We start from the raw sequence: 21011 nt of genomic DNA on the forward strand, positions 1-21011 counted from the left end.
TAAAAACTTTGGTGTGCACATGACAGAGCACTGCACTGGGACTCAGAAGACTTGAGTTCTATTCTTGGCTATGCCATTGGCCTGATAGGTGACCTTGTGCAAGTCCCTTTGCCTCTCTGTGCCTCAATTTTCCCATCTCTAAAATGGGAATAATGATACTGCCCTCCAATTGTAAAATGCTTTGAGATCTACTGATGAAAAGCACTCTATAAGAGGTTGGTGTGTGTGTGTTTGTTTTTCTCCAAGTTCCTGCAGCCTGTATAACTAGCTGTACAGAAGAGACATACACACTGTTCCAAGGTAGAAATTTTACTGGTGTCCTTTTGCTTTCCTTAATCTGAAAGATAAGTAGTTCAGACTGGAAGTATATGGCTTTTCTGTGTGTGGGGAAAAACACAAAGGACAGCACAAAATAACAAGTACAATATGCATCATAACTATGTGGCAGTTTGATGGTCGAAGATGTAGTGTCTGATTTTATTATTTATTATTTTTACTGTTCCTGACTTCAGTGGATTCAAAGTTTTGTAATTTTGTAGGTATAGTCATAAAGCAAGTCATTCTCTCATATGCACGCTTAATTAAGTATAAACCTAACTGCTGATGGATAGACGGATTTATGACCATTATAACCGCTGGTGGGAAGTAAAAATGGATTGCTTTTTAATGTCCTAGTGTGCTATAAAATGGCAACAACTTAGTCTCACTGTTCAATTCCAGCAAAAGGGATTTCCTATATGGTTGGCATCTTTGGTGCCTCTAGATTGAATGATTAAACTAATCAGCTTCCATCAGTTTCATTTCCTGTGTTAAATTCCTGAATCTGTTTAGGTTCTGGGAGAGGTCTCCTTGCCTTGTGATGGTGCAACTGGATTGGTTGTTCTTGGAAGGAGGGGGAAAAAATCATTTCCATGGACCATCCGTCACAAAAACGAAGCCTGAGGTCTAATAGCTGCTAATGTGCTTTGCAGGGCTGGAGCCTCTCATTGATAAGTTTTGCTTTCAGGCTGCAATGTGAAGCTGTCTGTGTGTCACTGTTAATATACTGGCATTTTCAGAAGTCAGGTAACTGGAGAGGGTGAATTTGTTATTTTAAATCAAGCTCCAGCCCCAGCTGAATAATCAAGCTGACTGTTTGAAAGGGGGATTATGGGAATCCATTCTGGGGGGGTGAGTGTGCCTACAGAGGGGGAATGGAGTTTTTGAATTTGCCAGTAACTATTATGGGTGAAAAGTCTTTCAGTATCATAGAATATCAGGGTTGGAAGGGACCTCAGGAGGTCATCTAGTCCAACCCCCTGCTCAAAGCAGGACCAATCCCCAATTTTTGCCCCAATCCTTAAACGGCCCCCTCAAGGATTGAACTCACAACCCTGGGTTTAGCAGGACAATGCTCAAACCACTGAGCTATCCCTCCCCCCAATATAATAGCTATGTTATTCCGTCCTGAACTGTGAAAAAGAGTCTCTCCTGTCTGACAGTGGTACAGGTATCATTGCTTTTTCAAGTATAGGGTCAATTTCTATTCCCTGAGGGAAGACTGTATACACAGGCTTGGTGCAGGGTGATCCACTGTGGATGTGGTAGAAATACTACCACCAAGCACTTATCACAGCTTTAGGGCTGCAGTAGTTCTTCAATGCAAAGGGATATGGCCAGTGGATCTACCTAGCCATTGACCATCAAACTATCTGCCTCTCCCTTGCAACAATGAAGAAATAATCCTTGGGGATCACAGCTCTATGGGCAAGACATCAACATCTGTTTGCACCAGTCCTCTGGCATCCTGTGTCCGAGCACAGTCAACATAGATAGGTTCTGATGCCTTCAAGGCTTTCCATTCCCACACAGGAGCAAGCAGGATTAGCCCCATAGGAACAGATAAATCCCAGTGGGGAAGCTGTCCTTATAAAGACAGGTTTCAGAGTAACAGCCGTGTTAGTCTGTATTCGCAAAAAGAATAGGAGTCCTTGTGGCACCTTAGAGACTAACCAATTTATTTGAGCATGAGCTTTCGCGAGCTACAGCTCACTTCATCGGATGCATACTGTGGAAATTGCAGAAGACATTATATACATAGACACCATGAAACAATACCTCCTCCCACCCCACTCTCCTGCTGGTAATAGCTTGTCTAAAGCGATCATCAAGTTGGGCCATTTCCAGCACAAATCCAGGTTTTCTCACCCTCCGCCCCCCCCCCCACAAACTCACTCTCTTGCTGGTAATAGCCCATCCAAAGTGACCACTCTCTTCACAATGTGTATGATAATCAAGGTGGGCCATTTCCTGCAGAAATCCAGGTTCTCTCACCCCCTCACCCCCCTCCAAAAACCACACACACAAACTCACTCTCCTGCTGGTAATAGCCTATCCAAAGTGACCACTCTCCTTACAACGTGCATGAAAATCAAGGTGGGCCATTTCCAGCACAAATACAGGTTCTCACCCTCCCCCCCCCCTTTTTTTTTTTTCAAAAAACACACACACACAAACTCACTCTCCCGCCTTGATTTTCATGCACGCTGTAAGGAGAGTGGTCACTTTGGATAGGCTATTACCAGCAGGAGAGTGAGTTTGTGTGTGTGGTTTTTGGAGGGGGGTGAGGGGGCGAGAGAACCTGGATTTCTGCAGGAAATGGCCCACCTTGATTATCATACACATTGTGAAGAGAGTGGTCACTTTGGATGGGCTATTACCAGCAAGAGAGTGAGTTTGTGTGTGGGGGGGCGGAGGGTGAGAAAACCTGGATTTGTGCTGGAAATGGCCCAACTTGATGATCACTTTAGATAAGCTATTACCAGCAGGAGAGTGGGGTGGGAGGAGGTATTGTTTCATGGTGTCTGTGTATATAATGTCTTCTGCAATTTCCACAGTATGCATCCGATGAAGTGAGTTGTAGCTCACGAAAGCTCATGCTCAAATAAATTGGTTAGTCTCTAAGGTGCCACAAATACTCCTTTTCTTTTTGTCCTTATAAAGAAATACCACCCCGTTCTATAGCAATAGACTAAACCACTTACCATAGAGTTACTTTAATGTGTTTGGGCAATTACTGAGCATGTCTAAGCATTTTGTTGTATAAGGGCCACTCCCCTAATGACAAAGCACCCTTTCAGCAGGCTGTGTTCTCCTCTTTAGCCTACATAGGACTAGTCTGAGATTAAATATTTAGATGGCAAGCTCTTTGAGAGAGACTTTTGTTCTGTGTTTATACAGTGCTTAACATAATGGGGTTCCCTGAGTGGGGCTCGTAGGTGCTACCACAATAATAAATAACAGTGAGACAGAGAACGTACAGTAATGTAATAGGCAAGTGATGTGAAAGCTGATATTAAAACACTGAAAGACAAATAAGGGGAAATACTGGCTTCACTGAAGTTGATGGGAGTTTTGCTATGACTTCAGTGGGGTCAGGATCTGGCCGATATTCTTTAATTCTGATGTCTGAATTCCATGTTGGCAGGCAGAATGTATCAGAAGGAGAAGGATACTGTCTGAAATACCTTCAATTGCAAATGGTTTCCCCACTGTCAAAAGTTTGCAGTCAGCATCTATTGACACTTCATAATCTAAGAGTGCTTTATCCATGATGAAGGCATCTAGTTTCTCTGGATCATGCCTGTATTCAAGATCAAAGTAAGAAAATAGAATCAATACAAGCAGCTGTACAGTTGTGTTCATTGATACAGAAGCTATTGTTTCAGGGGTGGAAACCAGGAATATATTTGATCTAGTTCTTAGGAAGCTTCCGATATAACCCCAACACGAAACCAAGCCAAAACCTAAGTTATAAGCCTAATAAAGACGAGGATCAGGGGCTATTGATATAAACACAGAATTGAGTTAAATATCAAAGATTGGAAGGTTCATGTGCAGAGAGGTTGATCTGGCTCGCAGAATATCCGTATAAGGACCAGGTCTGTTCACTTGACATATCATTGACTTGGAAGAAGGAAAGTGCAACAGGGTGAGAATCAAATTGAGTTCCTTGCACAGTAGCACAAAGACCACAGGGGAGGAAACCAAGAATCTCTAAGGCTGTCACTCAGGCTCGGTTTCCTTATGCTGCTTCTAACATCTACCTACACTATCGTAAAAGTTAGAGCTGGGCAAGCCCTATGAAAGGTTTTCCATGAATACATGCTGCTATTTTAAAATGAATGTCCTTCATCCAGGCTTGCTTTTCTCTTGTATTTGTATTCCATGAATATTCAGATGACTGAGTTTCACTGGTATGAATGTTTTATGGAAAGCAAATTTGAAAGTACTGAAAGCATGTGTGGAAATGTGCACCATGTGTTCTCATCCAATCAAAGAAAAAAAAAAAACCAAGTGCTCAAATCCCGAACTGGCAGATACCCACTGGCTTCTGTGGAACTATACTGAATTACATCAGCTGAGGATGTGGCAGAGTCTTAGGAGTTAATTATGCAAACCAATCAGAGCGCCAGAAAAATTATTAAAAAATATAATCACAGGCAATTTGTTATACAGATCACCATGGGATCTAAACTGTGGGTAATGATGCCCATGATTGCAGCCTCCTATCTGGTAATGTATGTAATCAATTGCAAAACATTGTGAGGGAAACACATTTGAAAGCACACTCCTTTCTGGAAGCATGAGGACTGATGGTGGAAAATTATAAGGCTGATCTAGTGTCACTAATGTTCTTATTTAAATGAATAGCTAATTCGTTTATAAGGAATCTCTGTTTGGGGCAATCCACCTATTGCTATTGTGTGGGAGACACTGAGATTTCTAATGTTTGTTTTTATCAGTACTGTGCACCTGGCTCATGGATAGTGCCCACTGCCTAATGAATCTCTTCCAAGAACTGACACCTGCCAGGATTTATTTTGCCACCAGTTAGCAGCAGAAGGGTCATCTTGGCACTGTAGTTGCAGTGGAAAGGGCTGCTTTGCCTGAGGACAGCTATTCATGCTGTCATTGTTACTTTGGCACTGCTCCTTTCTAGTGGTGGAGAATGAGCTTGTGCCTTCTTCACTATCTCTACCATGCCAGTGCAATGCTGCTGATGCCTTTGAAAATGGAAAATCGGATACGATCCAGGCAAGCAAAGTTTGTTACCCATTAAAAAAATATACAAAGCAAGATGAATCTAGAAAGCATGTACAGAGGACACTCAGAATAACTAAGACCCATTGAAGTAAATGGAAAGCTGTCCACTAGCTTCAAGGAGCTTTGGACTAGGGCCTTGGTGCAGCCAAGGACTGTGAAATTAAGTGCTCTTTGATCAGCCTGTTATCACATGAAGCTAGCATGCAGAGACTCACTTCAGGTGCTCCACTCCATCAGGAGTTGCAGGTACATTGTACCGTCTCATGTACTCATGCATCTCTGGGAAGCTCTGCCTGACATAATCTTCAGCGCTGCTTTCTCGCACAGTTCCAAAGCGGAATCCCTGGGAAGGGTGGTGGAGCTAAGAAATAGGAAAAGACAGAGCAGCCAGTAATTTGTCTCACTCACGTTGAGTAACCTCCATTCCAGGCCCACTCTTCTGTGCTCTAAAGACAGCTACACAGATTTTACAGATGTGTTTTAATGGGATCATAGACACCATCATAGAGACGCATACCATCTTCAGGACCAGTTAATGTCAGCTTACCAGTTACATACTCTTAGGATCTGCTGTAGGGTTGTGAAAAAATTTCCCCTTGAGCCAGAGACCACCCCATATCCAGGTGGCGTTCAGTTCTGTTCTCTACTTGAAGCCCAGCCTAGGTTTGAGGAAAGGGTCATGAGAGTAATTTAAAGAGAAGGTTGAGGGGTGACTTGATTACTGTGACTGCATGAAGTGGAAAGGGAAACAAAGCAGAGCTGTGTGAACCCTGTGGGAGTCGTGGGGTGGGGTGTTTGGAGGGGGAACATTCATAGAGATTCTTAGATTTCAAAACCAGAAGGGACCGTTGTGATCATCTAGTCTGACCTTCTGTATAACACCAGGCCCTAGAACTTCCTCAGAATAATTCCTAGCTCGGATCTTTTGGAAACGCCTCCAATCTTCCTTTAAAAATTGCCAGTGCTGGACAATCCACTATGAAACTTGGTAACTTGTTCTAGTGGTTAATTGGCCTCGCTGTTTACAAATTTAAGCCTGTATGTACCTGTACGGGGAATAAATATTTGCTAATGGGCCCTTCAATCTAGCAGAGAAAGGGGTAACATGATCTAATGTCTGGAAGTTGAAACTAGACAAATTCAGACCGGAAAGAAGGCTTAAATGAATCAAATTGTACGATAGAACCTCTGTGGATAGAAATTCCATGACTAATGAATAACGAGTATAGCAGTAGGAATATACGCCCGACTACCTGACCAGGATGATGATGGTAATTGTGAAATGCTCAGGGAGATTAGAGAGGTGACAAAAAACAGAAGACCCAGTAATAATGAGGGATTTCAGCTATCCACGTATTGACTGGGTACATGTCGCCTCAGGATGAGATGCAGAGATAAAATGTTCTAGTCACCATTAATGTCTGCTGCTTGGAGCAGCTAGTCCTGGAACCCACAAGGGGAGAGGCAATTCTTGATTTAGATCTAAGTGGAGCACAGGATCTGGTCCAAAGAGATGAATATAGCTGAATTGCTCGGTAATAATTACCATAATGTAATTACATTTAAACATCCTTGTAGGGGGGAAGTGCCAAAGAAATCCACCGTGGTAGTATTTCACTTCAAAAAGGGGAGCTACACAAAAATGAGGAAGCTAGTTAAACGGAAATTAAAAGGAACAGTCACAAGAGTAATATGCTGGCAAGCCGCATGGAAACTATTTAAAAACACCATAATGGAAGGTCAAACTAAATGTGTACCCCAAATAAAACACACACACACACACACAGAGTAAGAGGACCTAAAATATGTCACAATGGCTAAAAAGCATAGTAAATGAGGCAGTTAAAGGCAAATCCTACTGAGGAAAATAGAAAGGAACATAAACTCTGACAAATCAAGTATAAAAGTATAATTAGGCAGGCCAAAAAAGAATTTGAAGAGCAATTAACAAAAGACATGCAAACTAACACAGGACATTTCCCCCGACTCCCCACCTTTCACATAACACAAGAACCAGGGGTCACCCAATGAAGTTAACGGGCAGCAAGTTTAAAAGAAACATAAGGAAGTACTTCTTCACACAATGTACAGTCAGTCTGTGGAACTCATTGCCAGGGTGTGTTTGAAGGCCAAAAGTATAACTAGGTTCTAAAAAGAATTAGATAAGTTCATGGAGAATAGATCCATCAATGGCTATTAGCCAAGATGGTCCAGGATGCAACCCCATGCTATGGGTGTCCCTAAACCTCTGTCTGCCAGAAGCTGGGGCTGGACGACAGGGGTTGGATCACTCAAAAATTGCCCTGTTCTGTCCTTTCACTCGAAAGCATCCATCATTGATCACTGTCGCAAGACAAAATACTCGGCTAGATGGACCATTTTGGTCTGACCCAGAATGGCCCTTCTTATGTTCTTATGACTCAGTAGAAAGATGGACTGAATGATTATGGAAACTAAGCTAGGATTGAAACAAACTGGAAGGGCACTATGGTGAAGGTTGCAGTGCTGGACATGTTCTGAGCATAACCAAGATTTCAGTCTCCAGGGCTGTCAGCCCAGTACCTTTCAGACACACTAAATTCACACACAAAAACAGTAATTTTTAAATTGTGTTGCGTGTGCTCTGATTATAACTGGATTCATTTTACTGTGTTACAGCCCTTGGTTGCTTCTTGAACTATCAGGCAGTTCAGGGAGTTGACCTTGGTAAGTTTCCAGTGCACATCAATTGCTAAATACCTGGAGTGGAATCATGTGAAAACACCTAGCTGATTGTAGAATACAGTAAAGTAAAGGCTCAATCCTGCAGGGTGCTGAGCACTCTTGTGGGGAGCTGAGTGGCCCCCAGCTCCCATGGAAGTCAGAAGGAGTCGAGTGTTCTCATCACCTTACAGCAGTGCACAGGATCAAGCTTTTGCGCAAAGGAAATCAAATGATGTTAAGGTTCAGTGAACAGTTTTCCACTCACTTCCCCAGGAGTCTCAGCAAGAGCTTTGCAAACAACACTATGCAAGAAAGAATATGTCAGTCTAAACAGTCCTGCTCATTGTGGAGAAGAGCATGCCAAAAAATCAAACGTCAATCTGCCGTCTGCCTGTCACATATGTGTCTAGTGTTAGACGAGAGCAAGCTGGGATCCAGGGAAAGGGATGTTCTTGCTCTGGCACAGGGGCTTAGATATTACCTATATAGACTAGAATATGGCATGGGCGATTAGTCCAGAAGTTCCTTTCCACCCCTCATTGATGATCCCCTGGCTAAAAATATATCACTGTCCACTGAACATAAGAGCTAGCCCGCTGGACCAGGCCATTGGCCTTTTCTAGCTCAGTATCCTGACAGGTCGTGTCTACGCTGCTTCTGGAGGTGAGCCTTCCAACATGGGCCCACAGACTTGTGCTAATAGGGCTCGTGCTCGCTCTAAAAAGAGCAGAGTAGATGTTGCTTTGACATAGCGGGTCAGGCTGGAGATCGGGCTCTCCAGGGCCTTCCCATTCCCTCCCCCCCCTCCAGACATCACCCCCCACCCCGCTCCCGCCCAGGTAGCCCAAGCCACAACATCTACACAGCTACTTTTAGAGCACTATCATAAACCCTGTTAGCATGAGTCTGTCTACCCAGACTTGGAAGGTCACCCCCACATGCAGTATAGATATGCCCAGCGGCCAGTACCAGCTACGTTGGTCTGTATTCTGTTGCTCTGGGGGGTCTCTGAACACCTCATGGTTTTGGTAATTTTATAAAGTGCCAAAAGGCATGAGTGGCAGGGATTGGTTGGGTTGGTGGTTTGGTAATACATTAGGGAGCCTAGTGTTGACAGTTCAACACCAGCTCAAGTCATGAGTCTCTGATGACTCTTTATGAAACGAGCTAGAGGGCTCAGTCCATTTCCAAGCAGACAGGTGTCCACATTACATAAACCAGTCACCACAGGGAGCCCTGATTGGTGACCTCTTTCGGCATGGTTTAGGGGTCAAGGATGGGCATGAAGACCGGACTACTCTCCAATCCTTCAAGGAAGAGTGGAGCTATTTGGTAGGTTTTAGGTGGAAGACTGTACTGCTGCAGCTCCTGCAGTATCTGCTCCGTGGAAGAACTCAGGGTGTCTGTCGCCGGACCTCTCAGAGCGGAAATCGTTCACAGACACGCTGTCATCTGTATCTGTTTTTTTTTAAAATTCATATGTGAATTCAAAATAAAATGGGTGACATTCAGCCCCATGCAGAGAACCAGCCCAAGGCCCTATTTTGAGGATCAGTGGGACTTCACCGGTGCATAGGGCTTGTGCTGACTCTGTATATGGGTGAATTTCACCCAGTGTGAATAAAGCTTTTCTCTACCTCCTTTTCTTGGATTAATGCTTTTCATCTGCTAAGTGTTTGGCAACAATTAAGTTTCATAACACCTGTGAGAGAGGTAAGTCAGTCACCCCATTTTAAGGGTGAGGAAACTCAGACTGAGAGACCGAGCGTTTGATTTGCAGAGTACCTAAAACTTTCAGGGAAGTCAAGTGAAGTTGTGTGTATGGAGGGGGGGACTATCTTCTCTGTTTCTTCAGGTACTGCCTGACTCCAGGAAGAGGGAGCTCCCCTATTCCCCTCACCCTAGGCTCTCTGCCTTCTTCAGAGGTTAAGGGAAGAGAATACTGCTAACTCCAAATTAAGAGTCAACAGCAGCTCTCTTGCAATTTTTAGTAAAGAACCTTATGTGAGGCTTTGGGAAGAGTGTGCCCAGGAATTCCTCCTCCACAAAAGGGAGGTTTCATAGTACTTATGCATGAGACATTAAGTGTAGCTGACTTCAGCAGAACCGGACTCTGCACAAAGTGCTGTCACATGCACAAAATTAACTTGGAAAAAAATATTTTTTTTCTCTAATCTCCCTCAGGCACAAGAATGTTAAGGGTTTTGTGTCTCATAAGTAGGTACAAAACTGTTGGATGAAAATCTGAATTTTTTTCAAGTTGACAGTATACCTTTAATATTTTCTTTTAGTCTTCTCTTGAGAAAACACTGCACCTTCAAAGTATCTTTACATTTATTGCAAACTCTTGATATTTTATTATGGCTCTCACAAAATATGGTGCGCTTCCTAAAGCCTCAGCTGCTGGAGTCATGTGATGAGAGAATCTCACCTTTCATTTTAAAAAAAGCTTCCAGCATTGATGGTTTCAGAGAGATGCAAGAAAACATGACCTTTAGAGACTCAAAAAACAAATGGCAAATAAAATAACCCAAAATGTAGTATTTCTTTTAAAAAAAACCTCATGATTTTTTGGGCCTGCTTCATTAATTTTGAATGCTTGGTGTTGGCAATAGCGTGTAAGATAACTGGTGTATCTAAAGGAAATTGCTGTAGGGAACTTAAAGTTGTATGTATTGTTAGTGTAACCAAAGAATACACTTTATTCCCTTTTATTTTTAATTTGAAGTCTAGCCAAACTGAAAGGTAAATAATTAGGATGCAGGGGACTGGTATCTCTCTAGATTTACCCTGTGCTGTACAGTCACAGTGTCCTGGAGACTTGGCTAGGAAAGCTTTTACTGCAGACCTGCCTTCAGTGATTCAAGTCTGATTACATCTAAATGAACTAAAATGCTGCAGATTCAGCTCCGGGCTGCTGACATGAGCTTTCTGGCAAAAGCGGTTAGGGTTAATAAGCCTCTGTCATAAATATAAAGGGAAGGGTAACCACCTTTCTGTATACAGTGCTCTACAATCCCTCCTGGCCAGAGGCAAAACCCTGTCACTCGTAAAGGGTTAAGAAGCTAAGGTAACCTCGCTGGCACCTGACCCAAAATGGCCAACAAGGGGACAAGATTCTTTCAAATCTGGAGGTGGGGGGGAACAAAGGGTTCTCTCTGTCTGTGTGATGCTTTTGCCAGGAACAGATCAGGAATGCAGCTGTACAGCGCCTGTAAAGTTAGTAAGGAATCTAGCTAGAAAATGCGTTAGATTTTCTTTTGTTTAATGGCTTGTAAAATAAGCTGTGCTGGAGGGAATGTATATTCCTGTTTTTGTGTCTTTTTGTAATTTAAGGTTTTGTCTAGAGGGATTCTCTATGTTTTGAATCTGATTACCCTGTAAGGTATTTACCATCCTGATTTTACAGAGGTGATTCTTTTACCTTTTCTTTAATTAAAACTCTTCTTTTAAGAATCTGATTGATTTTTCATTGTTCTTAAGATCCAAGGGTTTGGGTCTGTGTTCTCCTGTACCAACTGGTGAGGATTATTATCAAGCCTTCCCCAGGAAAGGGGGTGTAAGGCTTGGGGGGGATATTTTGGGGGAAGATGTCTCCCAGTGGTCTCTTTCCCTGTTCTTTGTTTAAGACGCTTGGTGGTGGCAGCATACTGTTCAAGGACAAGGCAAAGTTTGTACCTTGGGGAAGTTTTTAACCTAAGCTGGTAAGAATAATCTTAGGGGGTCTTTCATGCAGGTCCTCACATCTGTACCCTAGAGTTCAGAGTGGGGAAGGAACCTTGACAGCCTCCTATCCAGTCAGATGTATTATTGCCTAGTGCTGTAAGAAATCAAAGGGAATGAAGCTTTGTACTAAGCTAGAGACAACCTTTGATGTACAAGCACTTCAGAATCCCTGAGCAGGAATTCTCTAAACAAGCTACACGGGTAGCTGCAGATGGGTATGATACAGATGGGTAGCTCCAGGTATGGGTATGACACAGCCCTGTTTGTTCATCTCAGAAGCTGCTAGTCCTCCCTTTGAAGGCCTGAGGATAGAAGTCATTCATGAAGAGATACTCACTCCTCAGTGAAATACCAGTTCAGTTATTACATGGTCTCACTTGATACTGTGTCCTCCCCAACAGCTCCTTGCAGCGATATTGTAACCAGGCACATGGGGATGCTATGGGAGGGGGACTCAATAAGTATGGAGAATACTAATGAGAACTGTTTGAATGGCAGCCAGCCGAGGTAGACATTTTGAGTGTGCAGTTTCCACTTCAGCAATTTCCCCTTGCTGGAGCTCTGAAGTGGAGCATGCGTCTCGAAAGATGAAGAGGGGACATGCAGCTCAAAGCTTACTAGTAGCCAATCACCAAAAAGGAATGAATAAAGAGAAATGGTGGCCGAGTTCAGTCAGATAATTCCCTTGGGGAGTTGCACAGCTCTTTAAAAACGGGCCAGATTTTGAGGTCCCAGTCCCGTCTCTTAGAAAGAAAATAAAGACACTGGACAGATTTTATTTGCAAATTTTAAACTGATATTTAACATTCCTGATGTCTAAACGTAGACTTTGGACTGCAAAATGCTGTGGTCTGGCCTGAAGCTTAAAAAGAACACCTTTTTAAGGTGAAATACGGGTCAGGAGTGCGCAGTGCAGTGGTTGCTGTGTGTAAGTACATGTACCCTGGATAGAAGGCCGGCCTTTCTCAAGCGTTTATGAAGCTACCACCCTCTGGCTTTCCCAAAGGAAGGATATAAGCTGTAGCACTCCAGAGGTATGAAAAAATGCAGAAGAACACAAATCTGACATAACACTAACACAATGGTAGGAACAAGTGTATCTGGGGCACATTGCTCCGAGGGCAAACCTGCCTGAACCTGTATTCAGGGCGGCTAGCCCATGCCACCGCTGCTGCCTCTGCTACCAAAGCTACGCTACTATTTTTAGTGTGCTATCTCAGATGAGAGCTAGCTCAAGTATGTCTAAGCGAGATGGGAATTGCACCCCAGCTTGTCGTCTAGAGGTAGCCTAAATGTGACAGGGAACTAAATGGCCTAGCACATTCTAACACAAATCCAAAAATGAGAGGTTATTCTGGACTTACGCTGTGTATCTGTTGCGTCAAACGCCATCAGTCTGGTTGAAGACACGTAGGCCCAGGGTTTAACAGCCATACGCGTAGAAGTGTATGTGTCTGACTTGTGCTCTCACAACACATGCTGTGCATGCACACATCGGAATCTTGACTTGCACCAGTGGATCAGGTATTGCACAAGAGCAAATTTGGCGTAAGCAAACTTTTGCATTCAGCTTGGCAGATTGGCCAAGTTCACATTCTGATTAGGAATTTGCGGCTGTCTGATGATCACATGCACTCTACACCTATTATGCTAAATGAGAATTGAGGGGAGAAATATAACAAAGACATCCAGTGAGGTTTGGGGGCAGAGAGAGGACACTTTCTAGTAGAACCTCTGTGGTGAGAGGGCTCACTGGTTGCATGGGGGCACCAACCTAGTGCCCTCTGGTGGACCCTTCAGGTATCTAACAGGAAGTAGGTTAGGGAGGGATATGGAGTCTGAGATTTAGAGACTATCTTGAGTGAGAAACTGAATCCAGTTTTATCCAGGATGTTCATGATGTAATAGTTTAATGAAAGCACTTCTCTGGAACCTTAGATTTCCTGTTTCCTCATGGGTACTGCAGGCATTCTGCATAAAGGACATGGCCAACCATGAGTGAGGCTGGTGGATCTTGTCCTTTGACCACAGCCATTTTAAACCCAGGGAAAAGTTTTATGTTAAGTGCTCAGGTAGGTTATAAATCAATTGCTTAAATGTAAATTACAGTTAATTACAAAGCAATGAGATTAATTTACTCTCTAGCTGTTTTAAGTTTAGCAAATGCTTTAACAATATTTGATTAATGGGATGCAATAACTGCCTCACTGAGTCTGGGTAAGATGTTATGCATCTTATTACTTTTTCAGATCTACATTTTTAGCACCGTTTGGTTTTTAATCTGCTGCTGAAACGACGTAAATGATTTCAGGAGCCTTTTATTTCCAAAAAACTGCTTAAACATCTATCTGTGCCCCCTATTATACAGTCACAGAAATGAGGTATACAAAAAAGGGGTTACCTGCCATATAGTAGAGCAGGGGGTCTCAACTTTCCTTTCTGAGGCCTGTCCCCCACCCCCCAACTTGCTATAAAAACTTCATGGCCCACCTGTGCCACAATAACTGTTTATTCTGCGTCTCCAGTAGATTAAAAGTGAGGGCTGGCATTAGGGGGTAGCAAGCCAGGCAATTGCCCTGCAAAGCTAAGTTGCTCGGGCTTTGGCTTCAGCCCCACATGATAGGGCTCGGGCTTTGGCTTCCCCCATGTGGGGCTCAGGCTTTGGCTTCAGCCCTGCACGATGGGGCTTAGGCTTCAGCTTTCTTCCCTGGGCCCCAGCGACTCTAATGCCGGCCCTGCTCTGTAGTTTATTTGGGCAGACCCCCCCGAAACCTGCTTGTGGCCCCCCACGGGGCCTCGGACCCCTGTGAGAACCACTGTAGTAGTGCACAGTGGTAATCATGACATCCTGCAGTGACAGCTGCAGAGATAGCTCCACCTTTTAGCAGATCATATAACACTACTTTCAGTTGGTTGAGGAAAAACAGGAAAAAACAGAGAAATGTCCCAATTTTCCCATCAAACTTGGAACTTTTGACAAAAGATATCATGGAAATTTTGAAATTTGAAAAATTTCCACCAGCCCTGCTTCCAGCTATGTCACTCTCTGCTTGGAATCTGGTGTCATGGCCACTTCATGCATAGGCAGAACTCCCGTAGATGCCTACAGGACATCTGCCGTGAGGAGGCTGCATGTCTTGGACAAACTTTCGTCAGTAGTTGTTAAATCTCAGCTGCTGCTCTGTGCTTCTAACCCCCCACAGCTGTAGCGTGCGGCATACTGTGAGGCATGAACATTTTATTAGAACACTGGCATTTCAAAGTGGATACACTGTACCTGAAAACCAGGGCAGCGGTGGAGGTGAGTGGTTGGCCTCATACAATAGACACATTAACAGGTTGAGTGCTGCCAAGACCAGGGCCAATCTTATTACCTGTAAAAACCTAATAGAATGGGGCTTTGTATTCTCTGCTATCATAGCAAATGCTGTCTCTCTTCTGTGCGGGTACCAGCGCTGGGGAAAATGGTGGAGAAAAATATTACGGAAATCTAGGCAGGTTTTTACTGACCAGTTTACCATCATTTTACATGTTTTGAGTTGTGTGATTGTGTGGGGGTGTGGGGAGGACAGCAGCTTATTCACAATGGAGCACTTGAATATCTTGGAAAGGTTCATGTGAAAATTCATGCTCATGAATTGTAGCGGGGGAGAACCATAAACAGTCACCATGTTTAGGACACGGTATAAGCATGGCAACGGCTCAGAAAGTGTCTCATGGGTCCGGTACGGGGCTTGAATTAAAGAATCACCTTCATTCCCTTATCAAAACAGGTGCTGGTGGGGCTGAATTGCAGATGGAGGAGGCCGCCTGCCTCGGCAAGAGAGTTGTTAAACCTTAGTACATTTCACTTATTTTGGAATCTACCCGGGCCAGATCCTTGGCTGGTATAAATCTGCATAACAACATTGAGTTCAATGTGCAGTTATCCCCAGGGCTCGTCTGCATGGCCAGTTAGTGCTTGGCAAGCTAGTGTGCTGTAGATTCACACCTCCGACAGGAGCATGCGTGTAAGGAGGGCAGACTTTGTGCTTACCATACAAATACTACCACTTTAATTATAGACCCTCTCTACGTCGAGCGCTGCAGAGACAATGCCGCTAGGAGAGTGCAGGCTGAGGAATCAGTTCCTGACCTGACCCATCAGGGGGAAAGAGCACAACGCGATACAGCAGTGGGACACTAAGAGCATCAAGCCGTCGATGTTAACGTTGCAGCTCTGTGATTATGGACACATAATATCAGCATGATGAGCTTGGTCTTTTTCTGCTGCTTTGCAAGGCTGGAAATGGCAAGCTATCAAATGCAAGCACTTAGGAAAAAGAATAAAGAGGAAATATTTTGTTACTTCCAATGGACCATATTCCTGGCTCCAACAACACCTCATCAGCACAAAGCACCATGGTCAAGCTGCCTTAAAGAGGCATTAGACTGGGACCCTGTACCTCATCTCCCCATTGGTGAAATGGGGATGATATGCTTTGCTTTCTCCCACCCTTCATCTGTCATGCACAGTGAACTCTTCAGGCAATGATGGTTTCTTACGCTGTTTGTACAGTGTCCAGCACAGTGGGGCCCCAATCTCAGCTGAAGTGTCTGGCTTTCTGTCCCACAGATCATAATAACAGTAAGGTGCCTTATCAAACCTGTAAGTAGTTAGACCTTAGTGCAGAATAACATACCATGGAAGTCAGTCAGATGTTATAAAATCCTGATGCTGGGACACATGTGCCTTGCAGTGTTAACGGAGGGAATAACTAGTGCTTCACTTTGCTACTAGACCAATGACCACTTGGCTGAAAATAAAGCCATCGGCTTCTAGCCATCAGTGACCTGAGATTTCCCCATTGCTAACAACAGAACATGGCATCCTTGAGAAATTAGTGCTGCAATGGAAGAATTTGCAATTAGTTTTTGATCGAAAGTTGGTTACACTGATTGTATATCATGGAGGGTTTGCCTTATTGATGCTTTGCTGCTGATACAGTGGAGGGTTCAATCCTGGAACTGAACGTTCACTCTTTCCTAAGGCCTAGTTTCAAACTAGGCCTTATCTAAATTAGGTTCCCAAATCCCACACGTAGGCACCAAATAAGAATGTAGGCACCCAAATGAAAAAAGTAAGGCCCAGATTTTCAAAGGTGTTCAGCGCTCAGCCGCTCTCATTATTCTCAATGGGCGGTGCTGGGCTCTTTTGAAAATCTGACCCTAACGGATTGAATTTCCCATCTTCTCAAACTGCATCAAGCCTCCGGTCTTGGCTTGGCTCCCAGCAATCCTCAGGTTGGCAATATCTGGTAGGCTGGCTGAGATATTATTCCCCGCTGTTTAAGGGAGACCGAGCCATGCAAAGAAGATGCAGATCACTGCTGTACACTGGCTCCAATGTACTGTCGGCTCTGCAGCAGTGAACGCATTCAAGACCTCCTCCTTGTGTTTCATTCGGATGTTTCTTGAAAGGTTCAGCGTTCCCTGTACAATACAACTGATATTTACAATAACAGGTTCATCATCATAAGGTAATATATAGATGAAATATACTGCAATCCTGGTGAAAGAAAATAACAAACGGTGTAATTTACAGATGTGGAAACAGCCGGGGAAGGACGAAAACACACGGACCGCTGCTGCTGTGGAAACAGCAATGACTAACCAGCCACTATGGTCTAAACCAAAGCTCAGTGAAGACAATGGGAGGCTTTCCAATGACTTCAGTGTGCTTTGCATCAAAGCACTTGCAAGGCAGAGAACTGGCTGCCAGTGTGGTAGGTGACCATAAAAGCCAAGTTGCAGATGAAGCATTAGAGCGATAGGGAAAGGCGTTACAAGGCACGAAAAGAAGAGCCGAGGGAAAGGAAAAGAGAAAGGGGACGGCTGGGGGACAGGACCAGCTGTGACAGAAGCAAGGACACAGCAGGGAGGGAAGGAGTAGGCTTTGTGCAGTGCATGGATCAGGGACTTGGATGCAAGAATTCTACAAAACCGAAATCAGGCAAATTTTGAACTACGGGGCTTCATCTCCATCAGGGGTTTCCAGTGACTTCATAAGCCTGTCTAATCGTTCACAACATCCCCAGTACCCCGCGATGGAAGAGCGGCTCTACTTCACAGTTGCTTTTTATTTTTTTCCCTGCATGAGAGACTTAGTGAAATGTGTTCTGTGTTCGGTGGCTTCAGTTTGGCACTTAGTACTTTAACTTTCCAATATTATGTCCCAGCTGCAAGACACTGAAGTCCTTTTGGGTTCAGATTCTTCAGTAAATCACTAGAACTCAGCTGTGCACTGAACGCTAACGAAACACATGAATTATCACCTTGAGGCTCTGACAAATTCCTGCAGAGAAAAAAATGTGTCCTTGAGGAATCCTTGTGCAGCTGTGAAAATGGAAAACCTCTGCCCTCTTAGTCAGTGATCCAAAGCCTCGTGACGGCAATGGGAGACTTTCATGGGCTTTGGGTCAGGCTCTCACGTGCCCCGGCTCATAACAAAGCATCTATTACATGCTTGTCATAGCAGCAGTGCAGAGGCCTTTTTATTGGATCAGCAATACCCAGGACGTGAAAGGTCCATGGTTCCACATTTCTAAATTTAGCTCCGTGCTTTCAACATCTAAGTGCTTTTCAAAGACTAATAAATTTGCCAGTACTCTTGTATCATAAGGAAGAAAATATGTCCGTTAAGTTTCACTGGTGTTTATGGGCCTGATCCAAAGCTTTCCGAACTCAATGTAAAGAGGCCCTTTAACTTCAACGGTCTTGACTCTGGCCCTGCATTGTCTGATGTTTTCCTTTCCTTTAGGAAAAGAGAAAGTTAAAAGGCAGTGCAACTGCAAGGAAGTTTGCCCTCAAAAGTCCTTGTAGTACAGTCAATTTTCAATAGGGCTTTTTTCTCCCCTTGACACTGATATGCTCATGGTTGAGTCCCTCAAAGCTATATTGTACGTGACTTTGAAGAAGAAGATATCTAATTTCCAATCATAAACATGGTTTGGTTTTGTCTGTCTTTTAAGATGGTATACCTGTCACGAAGCTTGGTGGAAATCTGCAGGTGGGCGGAAGCCAAGGAAAGGCTAGAGTCCATGAAAACACTTCCCCTGCATTAAGTGACATGGTTCAGGGCATTGCTAAGGAGCTGGTGGCATCTCTGAGCCCACAGCAGTCCGTGGAGGTACTGCAGAAGTGAATTGACAGCCTGTCCTGCTCCTGCAGTATAGGGAGGTGACTGACATTCAGGTCAGGCAGTCTTCTAGTGCCCTGCTTAATTAATAAGAAGTTCTTCATTCCTTCCTCACTAGTCTTTCCCCCATGCTTCCAGGACTGGATTTCAATGGTAGCAGGTGATTCTCTTCACATGCCATAAAGATGGCTGATGGGCTGGGGGCAGTGGCTAATCATTATCTTCTGAAACGATACATGGAAGACAAGGGCTATAAAAGTGAGGTTGGGGGTGCAGGCTTCTGGAGATGCCCTAGAAGGCACCAAAAGGAAGGGGTTTCCTAGGCCTGGTAGAGGAAGAGGAAGTTCATATTACACCTTTCACCCACTTCTGGGAGTGACTGACAATGATATCAAACTTTCATCCAGAAGAATCCCAAAGCCGTTGACATGCTTAGGCCCCAATTCACAAAGATACCTAAGCATGCTTAAGTTTAAGCATGTGAGTTGCCCCACTGATGTTTAAAGTTAGGGATGTACTTAAGTAACTTGCTAATTGGGGCCTCAGTGAAAAGGTATTGGTCAAATTCTGGATGCTTGCAGCACTTCCATTAAAGAGGCTGCACAAAAGTACCAGAGGATAGAATTTGGCCCCAAAGGTATAGGAAGTGGTGATGGCATACTCTCAGGGCCATGAATTCCCTTGCTACATGGTATGGCATCACTGACGTTAACCTGTAGTCTTCTTTAACTCAGTGATTTTTTAATACTGTATTTAATAATCAGAAGAGGTACATTATAACTATCTAGACCTAGATAGAGTTCCAAGACCTGGTTTGGGGTTTTCAGGCTAATTGTGAGACTGCATAACTCTGAAGGGAAGGTTCAAGTTTTAACATTGCTGAGTCCAGCCTAGCAGGATGATCTGCAAGCTTAGAAACTAAATTCTGGGATTGCGAAATGAATCTACAGAGGAGCAAAGCATGAGCAAGAAGCAAACCACGAAAGGCTTGGAGGTTTGATTCCGATGAGTAAATCTGAAGTATCCAAATTTATTGGGTTTGCAAATTTGGGCTAGATATCTCATCAGAGCAGGCTTCCCTGGTATGTATCTGGCAGGCCCTGTTTCAGTCAGGGTGGAAGGAAAGTAACCTGAGTAGAACTTTTCCTTAATCAAGAATTACTGTAAATATTTCAAATAACTTTCCAAACTCATTTAAGTCTGTTATAGGAGATTTGCAATGAGGAATCAGAAACTTCATTCTCCAAAATCCTGATCCAAAGCTCACTGAAGTAGATTGAAAGACGACCATTGACTTCAATGGGTTTTGGATTATATTGCAATTCCCTTGTCTTTTGATTAAATGAATCTCAATGTTTCTGGCCAATGAGTACGTCTCTTCTTGTGAAAAATGCACTTTAGGAGACAGCTGCGGCATTCCTGAGGTGTGCTTTGATTTCTTTCTTGGCTGCTAAGAAGGAATATTTGAATGCATCCCAAGATAAATTAATTAGAAGGGCTGCTGAACTGGATTCTAGTGATGGCAAAGGGAAACTGATGACTGTCAAATCAACATTATAATCGGCTTTTCACGTCTTATGTTACTTTCTTATTGAAACACCATTTATATGAATGGGGGAAAGAAAGGCCAGGTGTCTACCTGCCTGATGGGAAGACTATTCAGAGTTTATACTTTGTCTGCTGTACCAGTCACTAAGGGAGCATACTTGAAACACCCCTTTCAGTCCTCTGGGTTTCTGTGAATGTTATGTTACTTCAAATTAGTTTGGATTGTGGTAGATCTGCTTATTATAATTATTTTATATAACTCCTAAAACTGTGGCATGCTTTTTAATGACAAATATAAAGACAAGGTTTCTGCTTCAAGGAACGTTCAATCTAAAGCCCTGATCCATTGGGAGATAGTAATTTGACTTCAATTGGATTACTCCTGTGCTAAAAGTTAAGCACATACTTACTGTAAGTGCTTTGCTGATCAGGGTCTAAAATTGCAATCTCTTTATGGCAATGATGAGAAAAACACTGAAACACATCCTTAACTTTGAGCATGTGACTAATCAATGGGACTACTCATGCACTTAAAGTTAATCTCATGCTTAAGAGCTTTGCTGGATCGGGACCTAAATCACTGCTGTTGCACATTGTGTCAACTTCTGTAAAACTACACTGGAAACTAAACAAGGAAGGAAACATTTTGAGATTTTTGTGCTCAAAACAGAAATACTACTAAGTATAGAAGCTTATTACTTTTCTTGTAAGAGCACTGTCATGCTAGCTCCATGGAACTTAACTTGGCAAAGTATGCTCCTGTTTCATCTTC

The 21011-nt window shown here is 43.6% G+C and overlaps 1 protein-coding gene across 3 annotated transcripts in view; it reads right to left on the reverse strand.

Annotated features, from left to right (window-relative positions):
* The window catches only part of GRIN3A (glutamate ionotropic receptor NMDA type subunit 3A), a 95858-nt gene that overhangs the window by 26282 nt on the left and 48565 nt on the right, over nt 1-21011 (reverse strand). For all 3 annotated transcript variants that reach the window (XM_074953553.1, XM_074953554.1, XM_074953555.1), the window contains 2 exons: nt 5301-5446; nt 3507-3622 (listed from right to left, as the gene is read on the reverse strand). In XM_074953553.1, the coding sequence (XP_074809654.1) occupies nt 3507-3622; nt 5301-5446 (262 nt within the window). The remainder of the gene's footprint in view (nt 1-3506; nt 3623-5300; nt 5447-21011) is intronic.

This window comes from Natator depressus, chromosome 5, assembly GCF_965152275.1.
Source record: "Natator depressus isolate rNatDep1 chromosome 5, rNatDep2.hap1, whole genome shotgun sequence".
Classification (NCBI taxonomy): domain Eukaryota; kingdom Metazoa; phylum Chordata; order Testudines; family Cheloniidae; genus Natator; species Natator depressus.